This window comes from Coturnix japonica, chromosome 18 (genome assembly GCF_054131305.1).
Source record: "Coturnix japonica strain WE chromosome 18, WE-NBRP24, whole genome shotgun sequence".
Taxonomy (NCBI): Eukaryota; Metazoa; Chordata; class Aves; order Galliformes; family Phasianidae; genus Coturnix; species Coturnix japonica.
The window spans coordinates 13,833,824-13,851,093 of record NC_140680.1 but is presented as its reverse complement, the minus strand read 5'-3'; the positions used below and the strand labels follow the sequence as shown (position 1 = coordinate 13,851,093).

General features: G+C 55.6%; 3 protein-coding genes across 3 annotated transcripts; all 3 read left to right on the top strand.

The window, feature by feature from the left end:
• The first annotated feature begins 61 nt into the window (after positions 1 to 61).
• LOC107320288 (protocadherin beta-15-like) lies at positions 62 to 4,459 on the top strand. Its single transcript, XM_085518987.1, has 2 exons — positions 62 to 2,854; positions 3,625 to 4,459. The coding sequence occupies exons 1-2, from the start codon at positions 419 to 421 to the stop codon at positions 3,712 to 3,714; spliced, it is 2,526 nt and encodes an 841-aa protein (XP_085375113.1). The 5' UTR covers positions 62 to 418; the 3' UTR covers positions 3,715 to 4,459.
• Positions 4,460 to 7,562: 3,103 nt separating this feature from the next.
• LOC107306900 (protocadherin beta-15-like) lies at positions 7,563 to 12,503 on the top strand. Its single transcript, XM_085518990.1, has 4 exons — positions 7,563 to 7,647; positions 8,169 to 8,342; positions 8,421 to 11,092; positions 11,844 to 12,503. The coding sequence occupies exons 1-4, from the start codon at positions 7,563 to 7,565 to the stop codon at positions 11,931 to 11,933; spliced, it is 3,021 nt and encodes a 1,006-aa protein (XP_085375116.1). The 3' UTR covers positions 11,934 to 12,503.
• Positions 12,504 to 13,578: 1,075 nt separating this feature from the next.
• On the top strand, positions 13,579 to 17,063 carry LOC107320277 (protocadherin beta-4-like). Its single transcript, XM_085518984.1, has one exon. The coding sequence runs from the start codon at positions 13,837 to 13,839 to the stop codon at positions 16,273 to 16,275; it is 2,439 nt and encodes an 812-aa protein (XP_085375110.1). The 5' UTR covers positions 13,579 to 13,836; the 3' UTR covers positions 16,276 to 17,063.
• The last annotated feature ends 207 nt before the right edge of the window (positions 17,064 to 17,270 follow it).

The window sequence follows — 17,270 nt, the reverse complement described above, 5'->3', positions numbered from 1 at the left end:
TTTGCCATTTCGAGACATCAGAGAGCAGAAAAGTCCGTGTTGGAGAGCCGGGAAGTGAAACCCAGAGCAGAACTCTGCGAGCAAGCAGGCAGCCTGCTGCCAAAGGCGGCGAGTATTTAAATTGGCTTTTGGAGTCGCGTGTGCAAGAGGAAAGGAGATTCGAACCGGCAACTGGTCGGCAAAAGGAACAGGAGCGATTCCTGTTTGTGCCGCTGGGTGGGGATGTTGGCCACGGAGCGGCAGCTCCCTCTGCCCGCAGCGCTTTCAGGCGCAGGCGCCCAGAAGAGCCGTGCGAGCTGCTCGGGAAGGGCGGCGGGGCACGGAGCCGGGCGCTCGGGGGCTTTGGGGCCGAGCTGCTGGCAAAGGCTTTGGGCTTTTGGGTGGCGAGCGTCGGGGCCGGCGAGAAAGGCTGCGAGCGATGGGGGCCGCTGGGAAAGGCCGGCTGTGGCGGAGAGGGACGGCGAGCGGGAGCCGGAGCGGCGGCGGCGGCGGCGGCGGCGAGAGGCAAGTGCTGCTGTGGCTGGTGTGCGTTTGCGTGTGGGAGAGCGGGGCCGAAACGCTGCGCTATTCCGTGGCGGAGGAAATGGCGAGGGAGTCGTTGGTGGGCAACGTGGCCCAGGACCTGGGGCTTTCTCCGAGCCAGCTGGCGGCTCGCAAGGCGCGCGTGGTGTCCGAGGGGAGCGAGCAGCATTTCCGCCTGGATCCGCACAGCGGCGTCCTGACGGTGACGGAGACGCTGGACCGAGAGCGGATCTGTCCGCACAGCGAGAGCTGCGCGCTCTTCTTTAAGCTGTTCTTTGAGAACCCGGTGCAGCTGATCCGCGGGGAGGTGGAGGTTCGGGACGTGAACGACAACGCCCCCGTATTTCCGCAGAAGGAGGTGGTTTTAAAGGTTATCGAAACGGCATCAATCGGTTCGCGGTACCCCCTACAAAGAGCGCGGGATAAAGACGTTGGGATTTACGGATTACGGAATTATAGTCTCTCCCCAAACTCACATTTTTCGATAGTTCAAAAAGGAGAAGATGGAGCTGAATTCGCGGAGCTCATTCTGCAGAAGCAGCTGGACCGGGAGGAGCAGCCGGAGCTGCATTTGGTGCTCACGGCCATAGACGGGGGCTCGCCGCCCAGGTCTGGCACGGCTCAGGTCCGGGTGGTGGTGCTGGATGCCAATGACAACATGCCGGTGTTCTCACGGGAGGTGTACGAGGTGCGAGTGGCCGAGAACAGCCCCCCGGGGCAGCTGGTGGTCCGGGTGTCGGCCACGGATCCCGACGAAGGGTCCAACGGGAAAGTGCAGTACGAGTTCACAGAGATGTCAGATCAGTCCATGCGACTCTTTGATCTCAACGCTGATACCGGTGAGATTCGGATCGTCGGTAATCTGGATTTCGAGGAAGCAAAAACGCACAAACTGGTAGTGAGAGCCAGCGACGGCGGGGGTCAGTCTGCGCACTGCAAAGTGCACGTGGAGGTGCTGGACGTGAACGACAACGCGCCCGAGATCGAGCTGAGCTCCGTGAGCGCGTCCATCCCCGAGGACGCCCCGCCCCGCACCGTGGTGGCCCTGTTGAGCGTGCGGGACCGCGACTCCGGCGACAACGGGCGGACGGAGTGCGCCATCGAGGGCGACGTGCCGTTCAGGCTGACGGCCGCTTTCGCCGAGCACTACGAGCTGCGCACCAGCGCGGCCCTGGACAGGGAGACGACGGGCGAGTACAACGTGAGCATCGTGGCCACGGACTGGGGCCGGCCGCGGCTGAGCGCCCGCGAGAGCGTGTGGGTGCGCGTGGGCGACGTGAACGACAACGCGCCGCGCTTCACGCAGGCGGCGTACAGCATGTCGGTGAGCGAGAACGACGCGGGCGCGGTGCGGCTGGGCAGCGTGAAGGCGACGGATTCGGACGCGGGCGCGAACGGGCGCGTGAGGTACGCGCTGGTGCGGGAGGAGGGCTCGGAGGCGGCCGCCGTGTCGGTGGACGCCGAGAGCGGGGCCGTGTCGGTGGTGCGTCCGCTGGACTACGAGCAGGTGCGCGCCGTGGAGGTGACGGTGGTCGCGGCCGACGGGGGCTCTCCGTCGCGGAGCGCCACGGCGCTGCTGCGGGTGCTGGTGCGGGACGAGAACGACAACGCGCCCGTGGTGCTGCACCCGCCGTCCGACGGCGGCGCGGCGCTGGGCGAGCTGGTGCCGCGGCGGGCGCCGGCGGGCTACCTGGTGGCCAAGGTGGTGGCGGTGGACGCGGACGCGGGGCAGAACGCGTGGCTGTCGTACGAGCTGGCCAAGGCGACGGAGCCGGGGCTGTTCCGCGTGGGGCTGCACAGCGGCGAGGTGCGCACGGCGCGCGCCGTGGGCGAGCGCGACGCGGCCCGGCACCGGCTGGTGGTGCTGGTGCGGGACCGCGGGCGGCCGCCGCGCTCCGCCAGCGCCACCCTGGCCGTGGCCCTGGCCGACGGCTTCTCCGAAGAGCACCTAAGGGCCGGCCAAGAGGCGCCGGCCGCCGAGCCCGACGCCCGCCTCACCCTCTACCTCAGCGTCTGCTTGGCCTGCGTGTCCGCGCTCTTCGTGGCCAGCGCCACGGCCGCCGTGGCCGCCAAGCTGAGGCGGGCCCGAAGGGGCGAGCCGGGGCCCTTGCCCGTCTTCCCGCAGTCGGCCGCCGACAGCAGCGCCGGCTCCCTGCCCCGCAGCTACGTCTACGACGTGCGCCTCGCCGCCGGCACCGTCAACAGCGAGTTCCGCTTCCTCGGGCCGCTCTTCCCCTGCTTCCCCGCCGGGCTGCCGCCGGGCTCGGCCGAGCAGCGGAGCTCGCTCTGCTCGACCGGCCTCGGGCAAGAAGAAGGAGACTGGGCTGTGCAGGTGAGAGAGCGGAGCGCGGGGGACAGCGGTGGGGGAATGCGGGGGGTGCGCGGTCTCTTGGAGAGGGCGTTGAGGAAGAGTGGGAACGAGGGTTTGGCCCCGAGTGCTTCTGTGGGTTGGCGGGAGCTTTATAGAGGCCGTGGGTGTGATGGCTTCTTGTTTTTCCTTCAAAGCTCTAGAGACAGTATAAGTGATATCATCACCTCTTTGCCTGTTTTACCTCTATTGCTGTCTGAGTTCCCACATTCATTTCTATCTCTATAATTTAGCATTAGGTCACGTTATTTGTTCCTGAGGAAACGGTTTGTGTCTGCTCCACACTTCCTGATCCATAAACGATTTCTGTTTATACTTTTCTGAGGTCCATATGTAGGGCCTTATGTAAGTCGTATGTAAGGCTATAGGGCTTTTTACTGCTTAGGTGTCATAGTATCATCACAGTGTCACAGTCTCGTGCGGGTTGGAAGGGACCTTAGAGATCATCGAGTCCAACCCCCGGGATTCGAACCTCTGTGTAGCAGAGCGGCACTTCTACCACTTGTTGCGCCACAGGGGGATTCGAACCCCGGGCCCCAGTGTTGCAGGGCGGCGTCCCTAACCACTGCGCCACCGGGGCACACGAGTCATGTCCCCGCCCTGCTCTTCCTTTATCTCTGGGAGGGGAAATTGGTCTGCCATTCTCATTGGTTCAGATGAGCTTTCTCAGCTTCTCTTTGACACCTGCTTACCTTTAGCATCCCAAAGTTAGTCCTCTGCTCTGTTCTTTGCAGGGCCGAGCTCCCCTCTCTGAAGGCACAGCTCCCGGGGCAGCGGAGGAGAATGCCAGTTTGGATCAAAACCCCTGGCTCAGCCATCAGTAAGGGACAAGGAGAAGCATCTTGGTCCTCATGGACAGATAAATTTCAAGTGAGATGAAAGAGAGACCCAACATGCACCATGAAATTGACTGGGCTGTGCCAGAGTTTTCTGTGGGTGGAAGGATTCCTACCTCTTAATTAATACTTTATTCTTGTGTTTATTTTGGAATGGTGTTAAGTTTGGAGATGGGTGCATGCTGGGAACACTGAGATTTGGTATCTAACTGTGATAGTGCTATTGCTCCTATGTACCAAGTGAAGAATTGGACTAAAATATTCCGATACCCAAGCGATCGTTTTCCTGCATCTGCTTTTATGCATTCTTTTTTTGTTGTCTGGTGGGCTCTGTAATAATGCAGTCTATTCAATACCAGGCCATGTAGCAGTTCATCAAAGCTGAACGTTGTCTGCAAAGGTATTTTTAGTATCACTGAGTTAGTATCATTAGTTTCATTGCTGGCTGCCATAGAGTTGGCTGACATCGACACAGTGCACATTCAACCAGGAGTTCCCTTGTTCTGCATGCTGTAAATAGTCCTCTTTGAGCACTGTGTTTCTTTTTTACTCACTTTGCTCTCTTTCCCAATGTAAAGTCTAAATGAAGAGTTCTAGTAAAATACAGGGATATCAAGTTTAATACTGGAGGGAATTCAATGCAATGTGATACTTCTGGTGTTTTATGTTATACTCGTGCTTCCAAGAGTTGAATGTTGGATGACAGAGCCCAATAAAATCTACTGAAAATCTACTGATAGAGTCTGTGCTTTGATGTAAGTGCTGCATCTTGTGATGTGCCACGATACCATTCTAGCTAAGAGCTCTCTTACTGATCACTGCTTAATTTGAGCGCTGTTGTTTCTGACGCTGTCTGTTGTCGCAGTAGATAAATAGCTTTTGTCTTAACCCACAAGTTCCTGTTTATTTCATTTATTTTTCAGTTCTATCCACCATCGCACTGGGAAGGGCAGTGGTGGAACAGCCATGTTGTGCTGAGCTGCTGCCAGGTTATGTCATAATACTTATTGCTGGAGCCCAAAGTGGGACTAAAGTGTTGAGATAACCCCAGATCTGACCAGATTGTTTCCAATCAAAATTGAAAGCTGTGCTCACGTAGTTTAACCTTTTCTGACCATATCCTAAACTTTTTTATCTAAATGATTTCTAAGCCTTCTGATGGCATTTCTCTGAACTACTTATTTGAACACCTTAGTTACTATGTATGTTCTCTGTTGTGCTGCTTACCATCTGTGAGGGATGGAATAAGATGATAGTTTTGCTGTTACATGTATCACTGTGTTAAGATATGTTAAAGCTGTTACTCAGGAGATTCAGCTGGTGTTTGCATTCCTTGTTGTCATGATCTTCCTTTTTAGAGAACTGTCTCTCAGACAGTATTAAAACATTTTCCTTTGTGTCCTTAGGTAACCAGAACATGGGATCTTGTACAGGCCATGGTTTTCATCATTTCCTCACTCTCCCTTTCTTTGTCACATTCCCCTTCTCCACCAGGCTAATTACAGCACCTCAGAGTGTTAAAGACGTGTGAGATGTTCAAACCTGCATGTCTCTACTGCTCCATCAGCGTAACATGTTTCCAGTTTTGTGTATGTTTAAACAACTCTTTCTGAATACAACCCTGAGATCTACCATGATGCCATAACTCACCCATTTTTTTATGAGTGTCAGGTTGTGTTGGAGACTCCTAGAAGAGTGGGCACTATCAGTGCTTTGGAATGACAACCCAGAAGAAGTGCAGAGTCCAGAAGAACTGACAAGCTGTTTGCAGCAGTTAAGCCATCACTCTGGCAGTTGTAGAGAGACCAGTGACTGCAGTGTGCTGGGGCTTGGCCTATGCCTCCTGCACCCTGATCAGTGCTGTTCAGCACACTCAAGGAGAAGGGAAGGTCTCTAATTCTGATGACAATGTGGCAGGTCCTGTGGCTGTTCCAACTTCTGTGATAGGCTCTACAGATTCTTCAGCCCTCACTACAGTCCCTATGGTTGCTGTGAGGCCTCTGACAGTTGTTGTGGTGACTCCAAGCCCTGCTATGTGCTCTGTGGCTGCTCGAACTACTGCAACATGCCTGTAGTTGCTGCAATGCCTGTCATCAGTCCTACAGTTGTTCCAGCTCCTCCTTCTGATCCTGTGGTTGCTTCAAATCCTGTGGCAGGCCCTGTGGTTTCACCAGCTCTCAAGATATGGCACAGAGTCACTCCACTCCTAGCAGCAAGCCCTGCTGGTGCCTCTCCCAGGAGAGGCCTTGTGGTTGCTCTGACCCATACAACATACCCTGCAATTGCACCAGTTCTGTAAACATTCTGTGTGGTTGCACCAACTCTCATTTTCTACTAGGCGTTTTCGCCAGCCATCACACAGGTCCTGAGGTTACTTCAGCTCCTGTGTCTGGTCCTGAAATTGCTTCTTCCACCGTGATAAGTCCTGTGGTTGCTCCAACCTGCTCAGCACACTCTGTGCTTGCTCCAAGTCCCATGACAAGCCCTACATTTGCTTCAGTTCCTGCAGCAGAACTTGGAGTTGTTCCAACCCTCAAAGAAGACCCTGCAGTTTCTCCAGTCCCTGAGCCGGGCCTGCTGTCAGAACCAGGGAACCATCTGCATCACTATCAATTGCCCCTCTACATAAGACATGACAATGGCTGTAAATGTCAACTTACTGTCATAATCCACAATGGAAAAAATTACCGTGTGACCATGCAGGAGTATTTTCTGGATTATGGAGCCCTTCGTGACAAGCTGCAGAAACCACTGAAGGAGAGGGTGAATGGAGCCAATATACAGAAGTGCAGGCTGTCCAGCTGCCTTCCAGTATTGCCAAATGAGAGAAGTGACCAATGTTCTGTCTCTGCACTTAACCATGAATAGTGAAAAATACTCATTGGGAGTGGCTACAACCATGCAAGGACTGTAACTGACTGCACAGAGGCAAACCTCTCATATCTGCTGCATTGTGAAAAGGTATTGCTGCCTGTGTGGAGTACGTGATTACAGAAGTGCGTACTGTAAGATGCTCATGCTTCCAAGAGTTAAAGCACTGCATGACATCTAAACAACTGGCTGGTGGATAAAGCTGCTAGGATGAAAATGGTTCAGATAGCTCTGGGCAGGTGACATACAAGTATCTTCTTTATAGTCCAAGGTGCCTAATTTTCCTTTCATTCCCTTTCCTCACCTGAAGGTGAAGAGCAACACATCACTTGTGAACAAAGGGTAGTAGGAGTGGGAAGTGACTTTGGAAGCACTTCTCTGCCTGGATTTGTTCCCAGCTCTACAGGCACCAAAGGTGAGGTTACAATAAGAAAGGTTATGGGTCCCCTCCTCTCTCTGAAGGGCCAAAGGCCAATTAGGAGCATTAACAAATGGATCTGAGGTGTCACTGTCATTTTTGCATGACATGAATGAGAAGCTGTGTATGGCAATAGAAGATGATGATGATACCTTCTTACAGGATACAAACACAATGGAGCAATAGCAGGAAATAAATAAAGAAATATAAATTGGCAAACCCTTCCAGTGACTGCTGATGGCTGAAATGGACTGCAGACTCAGACCGGAAAGATACCACTCCCTCATCTGTGAACTCTTAAAGGAGAGTGTGGAGGCATGGATCCAGGCTCCAGTGCTTCCATTCACTCAGGTGCATTGCTTGCAAGAGAGATCCCTGACTTAGCCATGACTTCTTACCTGGTGCACAACCATTACTTCAGGATGTGATCTGGCAATCCTGCTGCAAGCTGTATTCCCCATTTTGTCTACTGAATTACATGGCCCATGGCTGATCAGTAATAAGTTGAGAGATGGTAATAATCCCAAATGGATGGATGCATGGTAGGATGAATACATTGCAAGCACGGAAGAAGGGAAGGAAAAATGGAATGAAGGAAGGTAGAGAAAGATGGAAAACTGACTTGGACTCTGGTGCGTTAGAGCCTATCATGTTTCCAGGCCAAAGGAGTATAACTGGAAGCCACTAAAGTGCCTGAATTTGAGTGAAGTTTGGAGCCTGACTTTGCAATTCTAAGAAGCTCAATTTCACTGTAAAGCTGGAAAACTACACTAACCTCTCGCAGAGGTCTGTCTTGTGACCATTTTGTATACAGCTGGGAACAACTCTCAATCAGGTGTGAGAGCTTTGTTGTGATGTGATAAAATCAGGCACAGCTACAAATGTGAGTATGTTCGTCATATCAGAGAAGAACAAGAGCTTTCACACAGGAAAGCATGAGAGCCCTGGGTCCTTCAGGTGAGCTGCTATACCAACCCAGTGTAAAGAAAGCAGCGCTAGGATTCAGTCCTAGGAAAGAATCATCTTCCTGATGTGATAGTGATGCAGGAGTGCTGGTGAATCATTTCCTTACAGCAGCTTTCCATGTGAGCTCTCTGGCAAAAGTTATCACATTCAGTTATGGTACATGTTCACATGCACGTCGTCTTATTAGTTGCTGATTCAAAAGAAGATAAAATGAGGAAAATATGCCAATGCCAGAGATGGAAAGGACAAAATATGATGCAAATTCCACACTACAACAAGCAAAGAGTTCGGCATGGAGACCTGAGAACTGAAACCCAGAGCAGAACTCTGCGAGCAAGCAGGCAGCCTGCTACCAAAGGCGGCGAGTATTTACAATTCATTATTGGAGTCGCGTGTGCAAGAGGAAAGGAGATTCGAACCGGCAACTGATCGGCAAAAGGAACAGGAGCGATTCCTGTTTGTGCCGCTGGATGGGGATGTTGGCCACGGAGCGGCAGCTCCCTCTGCCCGCAGCGCTTTCAGGCGCAGGCGCCCAGAAGAGCCGTGCGAGCTGCTCGGGAAGGGCGGCGGGGCACGGAGCCGGGCGCTCGGGGGCTTTGGGGCCGAGCTGCTGGCAAAGGCTTTGGGCTTTTGGGTGGCGAGCGTCGGGGCCGGCGAGAAAGGCTGCGAGCGATGGGGGCCGCTGGGAAAGGCCGGCTGTGGCGGAGAGGGACGGCGAGCGGGAGCCGGAGCGGCGGCGGCGGCGGCGGCGGCGAGAGGCAAGTGCTGCTGTGGCTGGTGTGCGTTTGCGTGTGGGAGAGCGGGGCCGAAACGCTGCGCTATTCCGTGGCGGAGGAAATGGCGAGGGAGTCGTTGGTGGGCAACGTGGCCCAGGACCTGGGGCTTTCTCCGAGCCAGCTGGCGGCTCGCAAGGCGCGCGTGGTGTCCGAGGGGAGCGAGCAGCATTTCCGCCTGGATCCGCACAGCGGCGTCCTGACGGTGACGGAGACGCTGGACCGAGAGCGGATCTGTCCGCACAGCGAGAGCTGCGCGCTCTTCTTTAAGCTGTTCTTTGAGAACCCGGTGCAGCTGATCCGCGGGGAGGTGGAGGTTCGGGACGTGAACGACAACGCCCCCGTGTTCCCGCAGAAGGAGGTCGATCTGGAGATACCCGAAACGGCATCCATAGGTTCACGATTCCTGTTAGGAAATGCCCGGGATAAGGATGTTGGGATTAACGGTTTGCAGAATTACAGCCTCTCGTCAAATTCGCACTTCTCCCTTGATCAGGGAACAAGGAAAGGTGGAGGAAAATACGCGGAGCTCGTCCTGCAGAAGCAGCTGGACCGGGAGGAGCAGCCGGAGCTGCATTTGGTGCTTACTGCTACGGACGGGGGCTCGCCACCCAGGTCTGGCACGGCTCAGGTCCGGGTGGTGGTGCTGGATGCCAACGACAACATGCCGGTGTTCTCACGGGAGGTGTACGAGGTGCGAGTGGCCGAGAACAGCCCCCCGGGGCAGCTGGTGGTCCGGGTGTCGGCCACGGATCCCGACGAAGGATCCTACGGCAAAGTGCGGTACGCCTTCACTGAGATATCAGAGAGGTCCCAGCAGCTATTTTCTCTGAACCCTGAGACTGGGGAGATTCGGGTCTCGGGCAATTTGGATTTTGAGGAAATAGGAACCCACGAGCTGGTAGTGAGAGCCACGGACGGCGGGGGTCTGTCGGCGCACAGTAGAGTTCACGTTGAGGTGCTGGACGTGAACGACAACGCGCCCGAGATCGAGCTGAGCTCCGTGAGCGCGTCCATCCCCGAGGACGCCCCGCCCCGCACCGTGGTGGCCCTGTTGAGCGTGCGGGACCGCGACTCCGGCGACAACGGGCGGACGGAGTGCGCCATCGAGGGCGACGTGCCGTTCAGGCTGACGGCCGCTTTCGCCGAGCACTACGAGCTGCGCACCAGCGCGGCCCTGGACAGGGAGACGACGGGCGAGTACAACGTGAGCATCGTGGCCACGGACTGGGGCCGGCCGCGGCTGAGCGCCCGCGAGAGCGTGTGGGTGCGCGTGGGCGACGTGAACGACAACGCGCCGCGCTTCACGCAGGCGGCGTACAGCATGTCGGTGAGCGAGAACGACGCGGGCGCGGTGCGGCTGGGCAGCGTGAAGGCGACGGACTCGGACGCGGGCGCGAACGGGCGCGTGAGGTACGCGCTGGTGCGGGAGGAGGGCTCGGAGGCGGCCGCCGTGTCGGTGGACGCCGAGAGCGGGGCCGTGTCGGTGGTGCGTCCGCTGGACTACGAGCAGGTGCGCGCCGTGGAGGTGACGGTGGTCGCGGCCGACGGGGGCTCTCCGTCGCGGAGCGCCACGGCGCTGCTGCGGGTGCTGGTGCGGGACGAGAACGACAACGCGCCCGTGGTGCTGCACCCGCCGTCCGACGGCGGCGCGGCGCTGGGCGAGCTGGTGCCGCGGCGGGCGCCGGCGGGCTACCTGGTGGCCAAGGTGGTGGCGGTGGACGCGGACGCGGGGCAGAACGCGTGGCTGTGCTACGAGCTGGCCAAGGCGACGGAGCCGGGGCTGTTCCGCGTGGGGCTGCACAGCGGCGAGGTGCGCACGGCGCGCGCCGTGGGCGAGCGCGACGCGGCCCGGCACCGCCTGGTGGTGCTGGTGCGGGACCGCGGGCGGCCGCCGCGCTCCGCCAGCGCCACCCTGGCCGTGGCCCTGGCCGACGGCTTCTCCGAAGAGCACCTAAGGGCCGGCCAAGAGGCGCCGGCCGCCGAGCCCGACGCCCGCCTCACCCTCTACCTCAGCGTCTGCTTGGCCTGCGTGTCCGCGCTCTTCGTGGCCAGCGCCACGGCCGCCGTGGCCGCCAAGCTCAGGCGGGCCCGAAGGGGCGAGCCGGGGCCCTTGCCCGTCTTCCCGCAGTCGGCCGCCGACAGCAGCGCCGGCTCCCTGCCCCGCAGCTACGTCTACGACGTGCGCCTCGCCGCCGGCACCGTCAACAGCGAGTTCCGCTTCCTCGGGCCGCTCTTCCCCTGCTTCCCTGCCGGGCTGCCGCCGGGCTCAGGCGAGCAGCGGAGCTCGCTCTGCTCGGCCGGCCTCGGGCAAGAAGAAGGAGACTGGGCTGTGCAGGTGAGAGAGCGGAGCGCGGGGGACCGCGGTGGGGGAGTGGGAGGGAGGGATCCCATGGGGTGGTGTCGGGTATCCTAGAGGGAATAGAATTCTAAGGAGATCCTGTAGCCACCGTTGGGTCCTCGGCTGCTCCCAGGGTGCGGGCTGCCCACCCCTCTGCTTGTGGCTTCATGCCCGGAGTAGTTGCTGCGGGTGAAGTGTTGAAGTTTCATCCCGAGGGGAGATGTTGGAGTGTGGGCAGCTGCAAAGCAGGAGGGCCAATGGGTCAGGCACACGGCTTGTCGAGGCTATGGGAGATGAGGCCAAGAAGTACAGTCCTCCCGGTCTCCTCAGTCCTGGGTTTGTTAAGTCCTTGTGTTGTGTTAGCATTTAAATGATCGTGGAGTCTTGTGCATCCCCTGTCATCTCTTTGATGTTATTCCTCATCAGGAACATTTTTGCTTCAACTGCATTAAACCACGTGTTCTTGGAATAGAAAAGGTCTCAGATTATTATTACAAGTTTTCCTCCTCCTCGATCCATGAAAGCTTTCCAGTGATTTTACTTTATTAGGTTCATTCTGTAGGAATGTTTGGAGCTTTATGTTAATCCTCTGTACGTCATAGAGCTGCCTTCTAACCCTTCTCCTTTGAACATGGTTAGGAAAGAAGGCTGTTATAACTACACTGGTTTAAATGAGCCCTCTCAGGTTCTTGCTAATACCTGCTTACCCCAACAGCCACTTGTCAGCTTTCCACTCTCTTCTTTGCAGGGCCGATCTCCTTTCTCTGAAGACACAGCTCCCCGGCCAGCAGAAGAGAACACTTCTTTGGGTCAGAGTCCTTGGCTCACCCAGCAGTAATCGAGGAGAAAGAGAAGCATCATAGTCTAGCATTCTTGCAGGGAAAGGAGAGCATAAAAAACACACCAGAGAGGTTCAAGAGTTCTCTGTTTTAGTGCAGGGACCCTCTCCTGTTTGTTAACTTGTGTTTTATTCAGGATGGAGCAGGAGGACTGTATTGCATGCTGGTTACACTGAGATTTGCTGTCTTATTGTCATAGCTCTGTTTCTCTTGAATCTTAAGGGAAATATGAAAAAGAAGCTGATCTTCAAGATAACCTTATCCTGCATCAGCTTTCTTGTCAAGTGAATTCTGTAAATATGATTAGATTTTCTGTAATCTACTCAATTCCATGCCATACAAATATTAGTCAAAATGAAATGATGCTTGCAAGGGAATTCTTTAGTAACAATGAGGATGTCCTACACTGGAAATAACTGACATTGGCACAGTGTATATTCAACCAGAGGTTTACAAATTGTCCAAGCTGCAAAGTATGGTGTTTGAGTACTGTGTTCTTGTGTTCATGTTTGTTTTATTTTATATTCTTCATTCATAATGAGAAGCTGAAATAAATGGTCATGGAGTTATAGAGTATTATTTTGTATAAATTGATGGATAAGAAATTGGTTGGAAGGTCACAGCCAGTCAACACAATGCAAGGTAGAGATGTGGGTGGAGGATGTGGATGACAGTGTCCCTGAGGTGCCTATCACCTTCCACACCAACACCAAGGCTACTCTGCCAAGCACAGTAGTGGTGTTCTTCAGCATGCAGGACTAACTTGGGGCACAATGACAGGACAAGATGTGACGTGCTGGATGAGCATTTCAACATTTGACTGCTGGCAGGTGAAGCATGTGTGCTGGTGACAGTGGAAACACTGGACCAGGAGGAGGGGTCAAAGTACAACATGGGCCAGTGACATGTGCTCTCCCACACACTCAGCACTGGAGACACTGCTGATGTGGCTCTTGGATTTTAGTGACAATGTATATACCTTCTCTCAGACTATTTACAACATAGTGCTAAGCAATGACAAGCCTGTGGGAAGATCCTGAACTGTCCTGATGCTATGGACACCAGCATGGTTGAAGACACCCACATGAGATACATACTGGAGCAGAAACCACCAGGGACCACTGATGTGATGCACTTCTTATTGGTGGATGCCAAGAGTGGTTCTGTATGGACCTTGTGTACTCTGGGCTGTGAGAAGACGTGCACCATTGAGGTTACTGTGTGTTGCTGATAGGGGCTTGCTGCTGCTGAGCATCTCAGTGCTGCAGTGATTGATGATGTGGGACAAGAATGACAGCATGCCCATTCTGTTGCAACCATTCCCTGACAGCAGAGTTCATTATTCCAATTACTCATTATGCAGTAAGAAGTGTCATTCCATATTGTCTTATTTAATCCCCTTAAAAAATACTGTCACGACGCGTATGATAAGGATTAAATAGAAGTGATGCTCCAATGGGTATCTGGAGATTCTGATGCTGCATTCCGCTGCGTGTTTTCTTCCTTTATTCTTCACCGAGTGTGGCAGCGGGCAGGAGCGCGTCCCGTTCCCGGAGCAGTCCCGCCGCGGGCCGCAGGGTGGTGCTCCTGGACAAGGCGGCGCAGAGCGGCTGCGGGCGGGGAGAGGCCGAACCCAGCGCAACGTAGAGCAGCGCAGCCGGGAGGAGGCGGCGGAGAACGGCGGCAGAGAGCGGCGGGGAGCTGTTGTCCGTGCTCTGAGCTCCGGGTGAGCCGCCGCCGAGCCAGGGCGGCCCCGCTCCGGGCTCCGTCTGCACTCGGAGAGAGGCAGCGAGGGAGGAAGGCACAAAAGACGCCAGCCCGACCCGCCGCGCTGCAGCCAGGCGCCGGTTCCCGCGGAGGAGCGCGCTTCCCGACCGGCCGGAGGGTGTCCACCGCCCCGCCATGGCGGCTGCAAGGCAAGTGCTGTGTCTGTGGGCTTTGCTGGGCGTGCCGCGCGTTCGCTGCGAGCCCATCCGCTACTCCGTGGCCGAGGAGAGCGAGAGCGGCTCGGTGGTGGCCGACGTGGCGGCGGACGCGGGGCTGACCCCGGCGCAGCTCTCGGCTCGCCGGGCGCGCATCGCCTCGCCGGCCGGCCGGCAGCACTTTGCCTTGGAGCGCGGCAGCGGCCGCCTGGTTGTGGCCGAGCGGCTCGATCGGGAGGAGATGTGCGGACGCTCCCGCACCTGCACGCTCGCCTTCGAGCTGCTGCTCTCCGACCCGCTGCAGTTCTTTCCCATCGAGGTGTCTGTGGAGGACATCAATGACCACTCGCCGGTATTCCCGGAAGAACGAGTGTCTTTAAAGATCCCGGAAAGTAGCGACCCGGGTTCACGTTTCTCAGTGGTGATGGCTCGGGATTCAGACGCTGGTAGCAACAGTATCCAGTCTTACAGCATTGTTCCCGAGAACGAGTTCTTCCTGGTCTCCTTCCAGAATCAAAGTGAGAGTGACATGCATGTTGATCTTATCTTGGAAAAGTCTCTGGACAGAGAGGAGCTACCAGAGTTAGATTTCACTCTCGTTGCCACAGATGGGGGTTCTCCACCCAGGAGTGGAACCACTCAAATCCACATCACTGTTCTGGACACAAATGACAATGCTCCCGTCTTCACACAGGACGTCTACATTGGTCATGTTTTGGAAAATGCTCCAGAGGGTTTTGTGGTTCTCAGAGTGGTGGCTAAAGATGCGGATGAGGGAATAAATGGTGACATTACATACGACTTCACCGAATCGGGAGATCACAGGTATGCAGACTTTACTGTTAACGCCAAGAATGGTGAAATCCTAGTCATGAGATCTCTGGATTTTGAGACAATACCGAAATATGAATTCAGAGTTAGGGCAGTGGATGGTGGAGGTCTTTCAGCCATGTGCAAGGTAGTGGTGGAAGTGGTAGACGTGAATGACAATGCACCAGAGATCGTGGTCAGTTCTTTTAGCAGCTCACTCCTTGAGAACGTAGCTCCTGGGACAGTCATTGCACTGTTTGCTGTCCGGGATCAGGATTCTGGTGTCAATGGGGAGATCAGCTGTGCCCTTGAAGAAGAACCTGCCTTCTCCCTCAAGCCAGCCTTTAAGAACTACTATGAGCTGGTGACCGTCAGCACACTGGACCGTGAGGAAACAGCCCAGCACATCGTGGTTGTCACGGCAGCAGATGCAGGCTCTCCTTCTCTCACCACCACACACACCTTCACCGTGGACATCTCCGACGTGAATGACAACGCACCCGTGTTCAACCAGACCTCGTACACCATGTACGTGCACGAGAACAACGTCCCCGCGCTGCTCGTCGGGGCCGTCAAGGCGACGGATGCGGACGCGGGAGCCAACGCCAAGGTGAGCTATTCGCTGGTGGCAGCCCGTCCCCCGGAGCGAGAGCCGTGCTCGTGCGTGTCCGTCAACTCCGAGAACGGAGACGTGTTCGTGCTGCGTCCGCTGGACTACGAGCAGCTGAGGCAGCTGGAGGTGGTGGTGAGCGCGGCAGACGCGGGGTCCCCTCCCCTGAGCAGCACCGTCAGCGTCCGGCTGCTGGTGGTGGACGAGAACGACAACGCGCCGCTGGTGCTGCACCCCGGGGCGCAGGACGGCAGCCCTCCTTGGAGCGAGCTGGTGCCCGCGGGGGCCGAAGCGGGGGACCTGGTGACCAAAGTGGTGGCCGTGGACGCCGACTCGGGTCAGAACTCGTGGCTTTCCTACCAGCTGCTGAGGGCCACGGAGCCGGGGCTGTTTGCTGTGGCTGCCCAAAGCGGGGAGGTGCGGCTGAGGAGGCCGCCGACGGACAGGGACGCCGTGAAGCAGAAGCTCGTGGTGCTGGTGCGGGACAACGGGCGGCCACCGCTGTCGGCCACCGCAGCGCTCAGCGTGCTCCTGGTGCACGGCTCGTGGGACGCTCAGCTGCCGCAGCAGAGCCCTGCTGCTGCCGACGACGAGGACGGCGCCCTCACCACCTCGCTCATCATCGCCTTGGTCTTCGTCTCGCTGCTCTTCTTGGTGTCGGCGGCGGCCTTCGTGGCTTGCAAGGCGTGCAAGAGAAAGGAGCTGAGCTCCGGGCCCGTGCTTTACGGCCCCAGCAGCGTGCAGAGCTACTTGGCCGACGGGGCCGCTGCCGGGACCCTGCCCCACGCCTATTGCTACGAGGTCAGCCTCACCACGGGCTCGGGCAACAGCGAGTTCAAGTTCCTCAAGCCCGTCCTGCCCAGCCTGCCAGCGCAGCACAGCAGCACGGGGGTGGCTGGCAGCCACGCTGACGATTTCCCTCCTGCCCCTATGCTTATGGGGGATGCTGATTTCGAGAGCCCCGGGATTCAGTCTGTGGGACAATTTAATGGGTTGTAAATGGCACTGCGACTGCAATTTCATCAGTTTCATGGCTTGTTTAGACTGGGATCTGTGCTTTGATAGTAAACTCCATTTCCCTTGGTTCAGATCTGCATTTTTAACTGACATCCCATTTCACAAGAATGCTATGTGTTACCTCTGCTCCCCTGAATGCACAACATCATGATGCAAGTTTCATGCATGCCATGTAAAGATATGTTTCTGATCTGTTAAGTCTGATACTGTAATTCTTCTGTACTGAGGTTCTTTCCACGGTGTTAAGGCCAATTCTTCTCCCTCTTGCTGTGTGATCATTGGGCCTTATTTATCCCTGTGTGGGATTCTATGAAAGTCTGGTAAAGTCCCATATGCAGACTTTTGAGCTGAAAATCTGCTCGCATCTCTCGACATTCAATTTGGAAAGTTTCTGAAAATATATTTATGTCACCCGGAAAGGGAGATGTAGACAGAAATTCACGATTTTATTTTATTTTTTTTTTTCAATATATGGCTTGAAACCTGTGTTGAAATTACTTAAAGCGCCAATAACAGCTCTGTATGCTCTGCTGTTCAGAACTCTGTGTTTGGCATATCTATTCCTTAGTGTGTGCTGCCACCCCACAGAGAAGAAGGGAATGTTGGAGAGATGATTTGGCACAATGTATTCAGAATACACTGGCTGTGTGTGATGTTGCTGATATGCACTGTATTGTTGTGAACCCTGTTCACACTGTCTGTCGAAATGATATGGAAAGGGCCTTGGAGCGCCTTTGCTGTAATAAATTGGAGAGTGCCGTTCTGACAAACTTTGTAGAATGGACTGTTTTGTTTTGTTTTTTGTTTTTCGGGATAGATCTGGAGAAGATGGACAGACTTGCAAACAGGTGGGACCTTTTTTTATTTAGTGCCATCAACAGAGGAAGTATTGAGAGTAATTACTGATTCTTCAGTCCTTGCACCTGTGCTTCCTACGGTGGGTGTGGTTGTGTTTGTGGCTCATTTTAAAGGGTTCG